The 15,052-nt window shown below is 36.1% G+C and overlaps 1 protein-coding gene and 1 non-coding gene across 2 annotated transcripts in view; both read right to left on the minus strand.

Moving 5' to 3' along the window:
• Positions 1-4,067: 4,067 nt before the first annotated feature.
• KPNA4 (karyopherin subunit alpha 4) overlaps positions 4,068-15,052 on the minus strand; it is a 29,527-nt gene continuing 18,542 nt past the window's right edge. The window contains exons 11-17 of the mRNA XM_062582319.1: positions 14,024-14,155; positions 13,633-13,761; positions 11,917-12,021; positions 10,458-10,529; positions 9,557-9,719; positions 8,468-8,562; positions 4,068-5,972 (exon numbers count right to left, since the gene is read on the minus strand). Coding sequence (XP_062438303.1) covers positions 5,874-5,972; positions 8,468-8,562; positions 9,557-9,719; positions 10,458-10,529; positions 11,917-12,021; positions 13,633-13,761; positions 14,024-14,155 — 795 coding nt within the window. The 3' untranslated portion in view covers positions 4,068-5,873. The remainder of the gene's footprint in view (positions 5,973-8,467; positions 8,563-9,556; positions 9,720-10,457; positions 10,530-11,916; positions 12,022-13,632; positions 13,762-14,023; positions 14,156-15,052) is intronic.
• LOC134144408 (small Cajal body-specific RNA 7) lies at positions 12,965-13,292 on the minus strand. The gene has a single exon (XR_009959363.1). It is a non-coding gene; the product is annotated as a small Cajal body-specific RNA 7 (non-coding RNA).

Consider the following 15,052-nt stretch of genomic DNA (forward strand, 5'->3'; position numbering starts at 1 on the left):
TATTGGAAATGGCCCACAAAGATAGTGTCTAGCTTCCAGCATTGAGGAAGATTATTCTTGAACACTCTAGAAGTGCAGTGAGAAATTAGAGTCAAAACTGTCTGAGCTTTAGTCTATGTTCACAGGCCAAATAGGATGTATAGAGACTCAAAAAGTACATCTAATTTGTCCAATAATGCATACTGATACCAATGTATGAGCTGAGGAAGATATCTGCAGCACTGTACTGAACCAAGTAGGTGATATTCAATCCAAATCGAGGTGTAGACAATATTCGGCAAATCTTCAGCAAGCATTACAGAAGTACATACATCTAAAGTCCTGCACACTTTGAAGAATAATTCTTACTCAAATAATCTGAACGTCTGGCACACTGAGGCAGAAATACACTTATCACTGTATACTTATGCTTAGTATACTTACAGTACTTCTGCTTCATTGTAAAAGTAGTATCTTGTCAAGGACTGTAGAAAAGTATGAACTGTGATCAGAGCGAGAGTTTAACAGATTTCAAACAGCTTAAGGAAAAAGAGGTAAATTAGGGACATATAGATAAAGAAAAAAGGAAAAAGAAAAGTTTGAAGAAGAGAAGTAACTACACATGGTAGGGCAGAATAAGAGCTTACTCTCATAGCATTACTCAGGCAAAAATTTTAAAGTTTGATACCAAAACAGATGTGAACAGAACTTGACTAGTCACTCAAGAAAAAGAGTTAAGACTGTCACAAAGTACTCTGATTTTTGCCTTGATTCCAATGCCAAACCAATTAATACAGGTACATGGACTTTTTCGTCACTCATTTTATTATATTTGAAATAACTATATTTACCAGACTAAAAGGCTGTAGCTGTCCATGGTATTGGAATAGTCCACCCAGTCCTAATCTAGCAAAGATCTAAATCATAGTTTCATGTTTCTTGGAAGATGTTTCTCCAGGTGATCAATACTCTTTAATTTTTGTGGTGGAGGAAGGGAATGCATTGGTATATTACTCAAAGACCTATACTAAATACACTGCAACAGCACAGAATACCTCCTAGTAATCCACAGTGCCTGAAACAGAGCCCAAATAACAGAGACACAAAACTTGGGAGTAATTTTGTTTCTGAGGTGCAGGCACTACATAAAGTAGAATACAAAGTGGTGTTTATCATCATTTCCCCTCTACTACCACCCCCCACCAACAGGGAAGTCTTAAGGAACAAGCCACAGAAGCAGAACGAACAAGGGAGCTCTTGTCAATACAGTATTAATAACCGATGTTCGCAGGAAGAACGTATGCTGCCTGTTTATTTTTTAGGTACTTAACAGTATATAAGAGTTCAAAATGAAGCAACTGTTAATTTGAAAAACTGCCATTCCCAGAATGACATACTTGCCTCATACTGTGATCTGCTACTGACAATATAAAGTCTGATTACAGACCACTACCTCTCTGTTCAAGTTACAAAACTTCTGTAAAGCATTTACAAATAGCTGTCATCTTAAAGCTTCCATATTTGCTACTTTCTAGTAATAGCAATTTTCAATGCCATTTTCTAGAAATTTAAACATTAAAGCATATCAAAGATATTTGTATGCATTTACAGCATCAACAGTTCGATGAAAAGAAAGTTTACAGAAGCTTTTGAGCACATTGAACCAGCAGAATAAATACAGCATCCCCTTTTCATAGGATTTACAAGCAAGGGGGTTTCTTTACACAAATTAAAATTTCAGCTATGTTTCTGTGGGTACTGAAGTGGTGTTAACTCTTTCAAAGCACATTGTGTGCCTTCTGAGGCTTGTTCTAACAGCAGCTAAAACTTACTACTAGGCAAGGGTTTGTAAACTTTACATGTTTTCTGCTACTAAATCGCCTTTCATAAAGTCTATTTGATCCAGATGCATGATTTTTGTAATTGCTTCCAGCCTTGTGACCAGCATTCCTGCCAGTAATTTGGTAACACGTGGAACTGAGGAAACACTTACAGTTAGAAATAGCGAAGAGTCTAGTAGTATTGATGTGAAGAGATTCTAAAGCAATAAAAGTAATTAGCAATTTATGCAATATAGTATACTTATACTAGGTGGAATTGTTAAAATACATACAGCTTTCTTCAATTTCATTTAGAAAGAGAAGCATTCCTCTTTCTTTCTAGCATATTCATTATTTTCAGTAGACTTTCAAAATCCTGTAAGAGCAGAGCCCTTGTTACAGAGAAGTGATCAGGTTCCCTTGCTCAGCACTGGCCAAGTTACACTGTTTAACTGTCATTTCATTTTGCTTTGAAATCCTCAGAAGTTGTTTGGTAGCTTAATACAAAACCCAGATATGAGCGTTTTTACAGTGAGACTAGCCCATTCCACCAACAGAACAGCAGAAGTAGTGAACTTACTGGGAACACTTGTCATCTGCCAGAAAATACACTTCTATGAAGAAGGATGAGAGGTATTTTTCTGCTCAAGTCTCCATATATCCAGCAAATGGCTCTCCTGTGCTGAAAGGCCTCAAAGAATCAGGAGTTATTCCACTTCCAGCCAGTAGTGGGAAAGAAAAAAAAAGGGGGGGGGGGGAAGGAAGTGTCAACTTCTCTCAGGTTTTCCTTCGGATTCAGCACAGCATTCTTCCCACTGCAGAGCAATTTGTTGCCCCAGCTATGTTAGGTAGTCCAGCCTGACATAGTCAGTCAAAATCCCAGCACAGCTGCTATTTGAACTCAGTGTTGCTTCTGCGAGGAAGAAATTATACATGGAATAGTTTATATTATGAATTAACTTTTGCCCTTTAACATTTTTAAATGTCTTCCTAGAACTGTTACTCTTAAGTTCAGCTGAAGAGGAAACTTTTTACTTCTAAGATACTGAAAGAATAGATTTACATGCTACCTGACTTCTATTTGTGTTTTCTAGCATGTAAGAACAGTGACCAAAGAGATCTAAATATCATAGAGCAGTGTTGTCTGTTACTGAACAACTTGAAGTATACTGTGATCTATGTTATAGCTTGAATAGTCAAAATAACACATCTGATTTACTTCTGTTGATAGCCCATTGGTATTGTTCAGTGTGGATAAAGTCAGGTGATAAAACATTTATCTTTATTCATAGGCAGAAAACTGATCTATGACTTCCATCAGAGCAAAGTTGCACCCTTGAGGAAAGTACTCTGATCAGATGATCAGGTAAGAGGTGAGGCAGTCTTCCTAAAGCTAGCCATTAGGTGAAGTTGTTTTTAATTTCTATCCTGTACCCCACCCCCCTCATATAGCCATAGTTTTTGAAAACCAAAACATTAGACAAACTCACTTTAGTTTTACTGCCTAGCTTGCCCCTGAAGAACTAGGAATACTGCCACCTCATGGATGCCAAAATATTTAAGCTTTCAATACATTGGTATACTAACAGAACAGAGATGGGATCTGCTCTGAAACAGGTGAAAATTTTTTAAAAAAACACAAGACAACAATATGTAAGAGAGTGTAGGCTGTAGGTAACAAGAATCAGGCTAGCAGACAAAGTGAATTAGCTTAACTATATCACAACAAAGGAAGCACCAAGACAAGTTGCTTACTGTTGGCAGTAGGGGTGCTGCATGAGCTTGCCCCAGTGGCCTTTTTTTTCCTTTTCAAACATACACATTTCTACAAATGCATCTGTTCTCCTCCTGCCCCCATAAAAAGCAACTGGAACAAAGCAACAGACTTCTACTGTATGTCCTTCCACACAGATACTGCAGTGTGAAGTTAAAAAAAAAAAAAAATATATATCACTTGTGGCATCTCAGTCATTTAAACACTTCAGCTCCTTACAGGTTACTTACACTTTACATGGACAAAGCTCTAGTTTATCTAGTGAATATGTACTATGTGATCAGGTAAAGTAGTAGATATTTCTTAATATTTACATCAAAATAATTATTTTTCTCAAGTCTGCATAGCATACTGCACTACACACTGATATCTGGTAGGTGGTGTCAAAAAATGATAGACAAGATGCCACAGCAACACAGCTTTCTTCAAAAGTTCACCTGCACCTTTGGATGAAAAAAAATCTGAGTTTACACAAAAAGACACACTGAATACGATACTGTTGCAAGTTTTAATGTTTATTTCCCCAAGACAGCCTAGCCTGCACTCTACTTGGATAAATTTCACAAGCTAGTTTCCGCTGCTTCTAGTTTTAAACTTTAACCATGTTTCTGATGACAAGGAATGCTGCAAAAATACTCTAGTCCAACAAAGAGTTATGATCACAAAATAATCTTTATCCATTCTACAGTGTTTCAGAATTACCAGTTGATTTTAAAACACAAGGTAGATATAGATGCTAATGGTGGCTAATCTGGTATGTTTTATTATAGCAAACTGTTGTTCATGCAACACTTGTGCTCAAAGGGGAAGGCACAGCATTTCCTACAATGAGCCACCTTATAAAGAGTTCATTTTGTACAAATTTGTAACATCACCTTTAATTTAGTGTGCAGAACCTCAAAACTGAGGCATTACTCCAATTATAAAAACACTTGCATCCATTTTATGCAAGTTTTAAAAATACAAAGTTGTCTCTCTAAAGTGGCTCAAAATAGATTGTTCATGGCTGCCTACATCTAAGATAAAAAGAGTCTAAAACAATTGGATTAGGCATATTAAAGGTGTTCAAACCATGACTTGATTTGTACATCTATTCACACCTCTTTCGGTCTTTATTCGGCAGTACATATGCACCAAATTTCATTTTTAGAAGTTTCCATATCATTTTCATAGAAAACAAAGTTTGAAAACAAGTAACATTGAAACACAGCACGGTATTCTACCACAACGGAAACATTTGGTTACAGGACTCAACAAAATCTAAAAATGAACTATGCTGTAGATTACCACATGCAAAAGTCTTTATGTTATCTTTGAAAATGAAAAGGATGAGACTTTTATTACCACATTTTACTGCTTTCTACTATTATGGCAAATTGTGTACTGCAACAGTCTGAAGGGAAATGTATGATTTTTCATGCAAAAATCTACAAATTAGTTTTGATGATATGGAAAGCTTTTCATAACATCAAACATTCATCTGGTGCAAATGCACAGGGAAGCCTTCCTGAAAATTCTGACTTTACGAACAACTAATAAGCCATACAGGAAAGAAATTAAAAATAACTAAAAGAAAAATAAGAGGGGGAAAAAAACAAAAAGAAACACAGGCTGCAGGAGTAAATCAGAGTCTGCTGCTAAACCGGTCTTTGTTTTTGTGTCCAGTGTAAGTTAACACTTATGAACTCATTTTGATGATTTACTAGGTTTGTTATCAGCCCCCTGAAGGCGAATCAAGCTTGCATGCGTTCACATACAGCATCACAACCATACTCTCGTACACACGCCACTCCAGGACTAGGAGTCTGCTTCATGACTGAAGAGCCCCATATTGGAAACATCAGTCTGGCTCCACAGCATTGAGTCCAGACATTCATTCAATGTTGTCCATTCACACGGTGCTTCATAGCAAGGCTCATTCTCCTTGGACTTATATGGGCATCCTATTCTCTTATGCTTACAAGGCTTGATGATGATAGTACTGCATATCCCCCCAATTGCTCTAGTAAGTCATTGTTCCTTCTCAGGCACTGAAGATCTTTGACCTGTAGCCCTTTTTCTTTGAACAATCTAAATAAGCATTCAGTGTGAAGTTTTTCATAACATTTTGCCACTCATTCTCACTCGCACCCACTCGCCATCTTGACTTCATTTGGGCTTTTCTGTGATTCCAAATGAAATCTTCACATTTTCTTTCCCGATTTAATGCAGCAGCGGATCCCATGAGCCAAGATTGATGGATCAAACCTTTTTTTTTTTTTATTCAGTGCTGCATTGTACCTAACTTCCAAAACACCACTCTAAAACTGGAACCCTTCTGCTGGTACATTGGCAGATGAATTGAAACCAAACGTTCCGCCTTGTATTGCCTCTGGAACAAGGCTAGGATCTTCATCAATCTGTAAGAAAACAAGATGATGATTAAGTAGGTACAGAGGAACCAAAGTCTAGCTAAGCTGTCAGAAAATCCTAATGAACATTCATCACTTCAACTTAGTTTACTTCATTGTATCAAGTCTTCCCAATTTTCTCCCCCAGCTCTATGAAGGTACCATAGTAACAAAATAATTTAGGCTGAAGTGTTTCAGATTACAAGCAGACTAGCTTTAGCAGGTGGTCTGTATGGTACTCAATAATGTCTCCCCTTCATAATAAAGTTTTCACATCTGGGAAGTACGTCAGCCACATGTCATCCTTACTGCCAGTTTGTAAGCTGTCACAGTTCTTAGAGGAAACCAATACCATTACATCAGGTGCATAAGCCAAAACTGCAGTTTGTTTAAATAGGCAACATACATTTCACCAAATCTGAATTTGTCAAGGACACTTTGTTGAATTCCAAGTTCAAGTGACTATACATATTTTGAACTGCTAAATTCTGTCTTATTGTTCATCTAAAAGATGAACACAAAATACATTTCTGGCACAAAGCACACTTCATGGCATATAGTAAGTAGGGCCTGCAATAGAATTACAATAGAAGGGTAAAATTCATCTGAATTTTACTATTTTGCTATAATCTGCTCCTAGAAGTTTTTCAGCCAAGTAGAAAACACTTCACAATGCAGACTGACATTATTTATTGCATCTTCCCATGCAACTTTTTTTGCTATTTAAAATGTACACACATCTGTAAAACAACCTTCCTTTGATTTACATTATATTTAAACTGAAAACAACATTCTGGGTCAGTACATTATTTTTACTTGAGTAAAACCACCTTACCTATGTCATTACTAAGATATTCAAAATAATTTGTTTTATAAGCATCAGAAAAATCAGACTTGGTATTCAAGTCAGCAGGGAGCTTATTGGATGTGAGAAGTCAAACTTAGTCAAAAACTGCCAGTAAGAGAACTATTTTAAGCCTCATCTTTAGGGAATAGAATACTAGGCTTCAGTTAGGCATCAGATCTTCAGATGCTTCATTATGAAGCAGCAGCCATGCAGCAGGATAACATAAGGACTCATTTTTCATTGAATCTGCTAAGTTTACTAAGCGATTTTTCTAAAACTTAAGCACCACAAACTTAAAACCAAAATGGTAATAACACTAAGTAAAAATTGCAGGACCTTAACAGTACAGACAAACACATGTTAAGACGAAATATTAGTATCACTTTAAGAAACAAGCAGCATCTAGCTGAACAGAACTGTTCTTTAACAGCATGGTTGCAGAAGATGACACATCCTAAACAGCAAAGGCTTAAAAATCCTTCCTTCTGACTTTGAATATCCATGATGTGCATTTTATCAGCTTCCTCTATGCTGCTTATCAAAGCAAAATCAACGTGCAAACAAATTATCATGACATCCCCATATTTATCACATTGTTGAATAGTATCTTAAAGGTTTTAAGCTTACACTTAAGACACCAGTAGACAACTTATTCTCTCATCCATCTCAAATAGAAGTTATTCAAAATCCACGATTATGAACACAAGATCCTATGCAAGTGAATCAATCAGTGATGATAACCCTTCAGCATAATAAATCAGTCCTCTTTAACACAATTGCAGTTTATACTCAGTTCTTATAGTGGTAGCATCTAGCAAGCAGTTTACATGAAAGTTAGAAATACTACAGACAGGTACGCAACTTTACTACCACTAGTAAGTGTTTCCCACCCCGGCGAACCGAACTCAAAAGTCTCAAAGACATCAGGAAAGAAGCCGAAGTGGAGGTATCAGGAATTCAGTCTTTAACCATAACTCAAGCAGCAACAGTGACAAGGGAAAAACATGGAAAGCCAAGTAAGAGCATAGAAAATACTAGGTTGTCAGTAAAATAAGTAATCCTAGAACACCTGAAGTTATTACCAGGATGTTGTTAATTTCAAGTTGTACAAAATACATTCTTTAAAAACATATACATCCATTCTTTTGCAACCGTACACACTATGGCTTCCCTGAACAAGTAAATTCATTATGTAAAGCTAATGCATTGAAATAGAGCAAATGCAGATTAGAAAGGGCTGTATTTCTTTAAAATGACAGTGTTTCAAAACCTAAAAGCTTCTGATTATTGCCTGTAATCAACTACTCAGAAAGGCTCTGGCATCAAGTTAGAAGTTCCATGAGTTCAATAACCTATTCTTAGTTTTACATTTATTTACATTTATAATTAAAATCTGTCAGTACTAGTCTAATGGAACTTTAAAGGAAGCTAGTTTCAATGAAACATCTCACTCAATTATTGCAGCTTAACAAACAAGTTATGCACAGCAGGACTATTAAGTGTGCATCAGTAATTTAGGTACAATAAGAAAATCCTGAAAAATCGAAGAAGTGTCAGACATCACATACTGTCGGCATTATAGTTGCTGTGTCTATCCTGAACCATATTTATAAACAAACAATTTCAAAGGCAGATTTCAGAGCTATCATGCACTTACATCATCTGAAGAGAAGAACTGATCAATGATCTCATAAGCCAGTTTGTAGATGTCTTCATTTTCATGATTTTGTAGCTGTTCAATTTTCTCCAGGCCTAGAGGAAACACACAAAAGATGACTGAGTTAGAATTCTAAGTTCAGTCAAAATAACCTCCCTCTCCCTAAGGCCTCATCATACAAAATAATTAACAAATCTAGGATAAAAGCAAATACGAATAAATGCTGTTAATCTCATTTGAGCTGCCTACACATAAAAACTTCTTAGAGTCAAAGAAATATAAATAATGGGACATACATGCTACAATAGCAATTTACATAAAGGTCAAAAATCTTCTAGCACTGATAGTACTTCCCTCTCCCCCTACAAGTTGTTAAGCTAATTGTAGAAATGCAGTCAGAGTCAAGAGCTTCACTGATGTTGCAGCTGTCTGTAGCGTGCATGGGATCAGTCACTGACCTGTATCTTGAGTACATACCAGTATCTCCAGTATTGCCTGGAGATAATATTATTTTAGTAATAAAACTTATTAGCAGACATGAGCAAAGCATGCATATAAATATATTAGGAAATTCTGACCATTCTTTTTATGTATAAAAAAAATCCCCAAAGCTTTTACAAGCACGCAAGTTTATCACTGTTCTTTTTACCTGAAGAGTTTCAGCCAACTGAAATAGCAGCCAGTCTGTAAAGCCTGAAAGCTATTAATGAGTTACTACTGCTATTACATTTTTACAACTTCTGTATGTAAAAATCTTTAAAAATTCACCTGGACATGACTTGTGTACAACTAAGTGCGCTATCCCTACAGTAATAGATAGGTATTTGTGAAGTACACCAAACTTAGAATTGGCACCTGATAGGTTTCATAGTAAGAATCTAATTTCTACACATTTTACTTAAGCATGAAGTTAACTGGGGAAAAAACAAAGTATATTTACCTAATAGGCAGAAAAGAATGCTACCTTATTTATAATGCTTGCTTCAAACATTTGTACCAAAATACTGTAAAGCCTGCAGCGTGTATGTGCAGTAAGAAACAAAACCATCAATTTATACAAGAACATTATCCAAACACAAAGCATCATACCTCCACACTCTTCTATAAGATTGGCTATGGTTTCTGCTTCATCTTCAGCCATTTTTAATATATTACTTAGTCCATCCAGAACAACTTGCACAACTTGTGCATCTTTTACTGTTAGCAAATTGCAAAAGGGAGGAATTACATTTTGTTGAATTAAGTATGCCACCTAGGAAAAAAGCAGAATTGATTCAGAATCATGAGAAGCAAGCAGTGCACCACTACCACACACTCAAACTAGAAAAGTGAAAATACTCAGTTACCCGACAGCATAAGACTCTAGCAATAATCATTTTCAGAAATACCTTTTTATGCTCTGAAGTGAATATCATTTATGAATTAGGTCGTAAACATATTTCAATCCTATATCACTTAGGCAAGCAGTAACTACTGTAACCTTTTCATTATTAGAAAAGAAGTTTCAATCTGATCTTTGAAGAATGACAACCTCCCTCCTGATACAGTAAATTTGGGTTAACAAGAAACTAGAGTATTCATATTCAGTGGCCTTTCCCCAACATTAACATCCTGTTTTCACTTAACTCACATGAGAAAGTGGCAAATAAGGCAGACTGTCTGCAGCTTCCACACTTTTAATTATCGTACACTTACTCAAGGAAAGAGGCAGTACAGATGTTGAATGACTAGGAACCTATCAGAACCTTGTTGTTGCTGTTCATAGCTACCAGGCCACATCAACCAGAACCCCTGTTCAAATTCCCCATTGATAATCCTAATCTCAGGACACTCCAAAAATGGAAACTAAAGTTCACTCTTAAATCCTTTTGTGGAAAAAGGAAACAAGTTACTGTGACAGAAAAAGTGACAGGATCTAAGCAATGGAAATACACTCTCAAATGCGCTTAAGGTAGATAGGTAAAGAACTCTTTCTAGAAGTTTGACTCACTTGGTCTTTTCTTCCGCTGATTGTTAGGTTGCTTATTGCCCAAGCAGCTTCTTTCTGAGTACCAAAGTCCCCCTAAAATACATCAGCAATTAGAAGTAGTCATTCCAGTTCTTATTTGTAAAATTCATCCTGCTTAATGTAATATTCTGGTAGAAGCTTACATTTGTTACAGTCACTTCTACATGGTGTCACAATACCAGTTTTAGCTAAGGAGGAAGGGTAACTGACAAAGCCTGCTGATACTTGAGTCCACCAGAATGTTCATCTCTCCCATGCAACCATGTTTTTAATGCAAGAGCAAGATAAGTTTGTACCAAAGTAAAGAAAAACAGCTGCAGTACTCACATTCCTTATCAAAAGCTGTCATACATTAGTGAGATAATACAGCAAGTGTTAATACTGATAAATGTTGTGTATACTATAATGAAGTCTGGCTCTGAAATTAGCCCACTCAAGTCTGTTTACCAATTTAAAAAGTCTTCAACTATTCTTATGATGATCAATAATTGGTAGTAACAGAACTATTTAGGAACAGCTATATGTTACCAGGGGAAGAGACACAAGTACTTCTTCAGTCTCAACTCCAATCCCTACACTGACATAGGACTTTGCATTTTTGCCTTGGCCGAAATAGTCATAAGGTTAGCGTTGCTGGCTGCCTTACTTTCCTTTCCTGAAATACGGAAAGTCGCGAATAAAGTAAAAAAATAGGAAGTATCTGAAAGACAAGTGTTGTATATGTTTCCCCTCATTTATAAATGCACTTTTAGCTACAATTTATCCTCACAACAGAGTTCCTGGGAACACAATGCAGTTTGGAAATTGATGTTTTAAAAGATACTAAAACTCAACAACTGAAACTGAATACATGCATTTGAACTCCAGACAGATGACCCACTGGCATTCAACCCCTGGTATGGAACAGGCAATAAACGACTTGGAGACAAAGCAAGAAAAAAAAAATCATTCTGAATAGTTTGCTGGCAACTACTTTGCTTTACTATTTAAGTAGTAATTAAACCCTCCCCCAAACCCCATTCATTTTAAAGGCTTAATCTACTGCTGAAAAGAAACATCTATACATGCACATACATGCATATATGTATACATTAAAGTGGCAAAAACCTCTGAACACAGAAAAGCTACAATTTTTATACACCTCTGTTTTTTGATGCAGTTCTACTAGTTAAAAAAAACGAACAGATTAACAAACGCCACTGTTGAGCTTCTCCTTATGTTTCCGTACAACAGGAGGGGAAAAAAAAAGGATGTCCTTAAGAATAGGCAAAATGCTGGGAACTAAACATGTTCCCAGCTGATTGACTAATTACCAGTTCATTAAATACCACTCCCTGGCAACCTCCCACTCCAGATTTTACAGTATGTTATAAAAGGTAAAGCAGTAAGTTCAATGCCACTTTCCCTGCTTAGAAAAATAGTTAAACCATTGTTATCTAACCTTATCCAGAAGATGTATTATCATTGGAACAAGGTTTGCATCTATTACTGCTTGAACTTGCTGCTGATTTCCTGCAGTGATGTTAGATAGGAACCACACTGCTTCCTGCAAAATAAAAAGATTTAGTGAAATTAAGTAAGTCTTCTATACCATATTCTATTCCCAGTGCAACTAGTTTTTAATACATTCACATTTTTACAATTGATATGACAACCAATCTTGAATGCAATTAAAGACTTGGTCTAGTTTGTATTTAGCTCAATTCCTTGTAAGTGGACTAAAAGCACAGGTGAAGTTAACACAACTACATCTCCTTGGGAGATTCTGCAGGATTCTAGTCTTTCATGGTAAAACTACAACCAAATACTCCAAATTCATAGATCAAATGGAAAATCTAGAGACAAAGTCACAGGGCTACAAACAAGCACTCAGAATTGATTCTGCTACTGAGAATGAATGTTACAGCATTTTCAGCTGACTGCCAGATCAACGCTAAAATGCATTACAGCATCATGCATTTCAGATTTTAGAGGGCCTAAATCTAAAACAGATTTTCTCCCGTTCCAAAGTGTATTTCTTTTTTGTTACTTCTCAATCATCAAGAAAATGCAACACATACTAATCAATTTTAAAGCAAGCTTTTCAAGAACACTGTAAAGTCATACGATCCTTTATGATCACCATCCAGAAGATCTTGTCTCCAGGACACCTCTCCAGCAATAACCACTGACAGATGTGCCTAACAAGGTATGCAAGGAGCTCTTTTCCCCAGTGGGCCCTCCTAGGCTTTGACAGTTGACATTTTGAACAGAGCCAAAAGCTGTATTTTGGGGGTTTTTAAACTGATCTATACTTCTACTCACAAGAAATGAAGACAAAGACACAAAATTAAATATATGAAGAATATATTGCTCCTTGCTTTTAATCTTTCAGTTGATAAATTTCTCCTCTCCTTATCCTGCACAACAACTTTTCAGATAAATATTCATCTCTAACACATGATTCAGAAATTCCCACATTTGTGTATGTGAACATTCAGCTGAGTCTCTTGGATCAGATCACAGGATCATTTCCATTAATGAACCTGTTAGAGATTTTTAAGATGCCTAGGCTTGTCTGGTGAACCTGTTTTGGGCTCTAATCATCGGCAATGTTGAAAAGTAACACCCCAGAATTTAACAACATGCCTCAGATGCACTCCGGAATCAGCACTTAATTATCAGTGCCCCCAGTCTATAGCCTTTTATATATCACCCATACACACACACACACCCCACTTCCCCCTCCCCTCAAAAAGTCTGATTCAATTCATATTATATTTACCATACACACTCCATTCAGAGAGACATCCAATTATCTCTGTTTCATCACTTCCAAGAGAGTCAGTTCACGTTACATTTATTGAACTAACTTGCAAGTCAAAACAGGTAGGACTACAAGATAAAACTTTATTTCATGAAAATTTAATCAGAATAATTGGAAACTGACCATTCATGTCAAGGAAAAGTTGGTAGCTCCTCAGAAATTTTTCTATATATGTTAATTTAAAGGTTGGAGGGGGTGGGGAGGAGCAGGAATCAGCACCCCGTGTCCTCTTGCAGTATCTTAAAAGCAGTCAATCACTTGAAGCTCTATCACACTACATTTGTGGAATTCAAAATGGCCAAGCCAAATATCAAACAATTCTCAGTCAGGCGCAACTCTGCAGTTACATACCTTATTAATTTTTTCTTTGGGATGCGTCAGAAGTGCTGGAAAATGCGAAAGAGCTTCACAATTCAAAACTACCTGTGTCTGTTCATCAGTACCAGTGACAATGTTTCCTACAGCTCTCAGTGCAGCAGTCTGAAACAAAACACTGTCTTTAAAGTTCTTTTGAATAAAAAAGATGAATTCTTTTAAACAGAAAGGACAAAGATTTTTCTAATCAAACACATTCTGCACCTTCAAGAACAAGAACAGTTAAATTGAAATATCTTCCGCAAAAGTTGTACCACACAGCATTTTTAAATGCTTTAAAACTTAAACGTGAACTATTAAAAGAAACAAACTACTTTTTCTAGTAGTAATTTTAAACAACTCTTTTCTAATAGTTATCCAAACATACTTGCACTTTAACTTCCTGATGACTGAGAAGAGGAACCAAATGAGGGACTATTCCGGAGTCTATCACCATCTGGATCTGTTCATTGCCAGCATCCGTTAGATATGAGAGCGCCCAAACTGTATCTACCAATATCTAAAAAACAAAAAAGTTTTTTAAATTAGCACAGAAGTGTTATAAATCTTACAAAACTTAAAAGTGTATACAGTTCATATTGAAGTCAGGGTTTTGATGCAGTACAGTAGCTTCACATCCATAACCCACTTGTAGAACAAAGTTTTGTACATACCACAGTTCAAAAGTCTAAAACATCTTTTTAACCTGTTCCCGCTCCCAAGAACACATAGAGGTAAGAATGAGCCAGCTAAACAACCTAAACTACTAAAACTAGAATTACGAAGAATCTAATAATCAAAGGAATTCAAGAATAGCTGCCCTTTTCATGAAGTACGGGAAGCACAATAAGATATGAAAGACTGATCCCCTGAAGGAAGATAAAATCTTAGAAAATAAAGGACTGCTGGCATTTCAAACCAGCGGTCTATACTTCACATAATCTCAAGTTATTATTCCTCCAGTTTTGCCAGTGAAGTTAAGACAGACTTTAAAATTCTTCTTAAAACCTAGTGCTGCAATGCTTTAGACTATATTTCCTGGGGGCATGTGCATGTGCAAATGTTCACATACAGAAAAAACAAACTAAAGAAGTAGAAAATCAGAACATTTCAAACAACAGCTTACAAAAGAATTAAATAGTTGAGAAACTAAGCATTATTTCAGCTGACAACTCTCGATTAACTGATAAACTGTAAACATAGACATTTCAAGAAATTCCAAACAAACTTTTTCATTTTTACCTAATGGAATGACTAAAATATAATTCAATTTGTATATTAGTTTAAATATATTTTGTTAAAGCACTTGTTATTAAACTTAGACATCTAAACTACAGCTTTGCTAGAAGAGTAATCACAAGTAATTCTGCTCCTTTTGTTTAGGTAAAAAATGGCCTATTTAATAATTTCAGTAAAG

This window comes from Rhea pennata, chromosome 9, assembly GCF_028389875.1.
Source record: "Rhea pennata isolate bPtePen1 chromosome 9, bPtePen1.pri, whole genome shotgun sequence".
Taxonomy (NCBI): domain Eukaryota; kingdom Metazoa; phylum Chordata; class Aves; order Rheiformes; family Rheidae; genus Rhea; species Rhea pennata.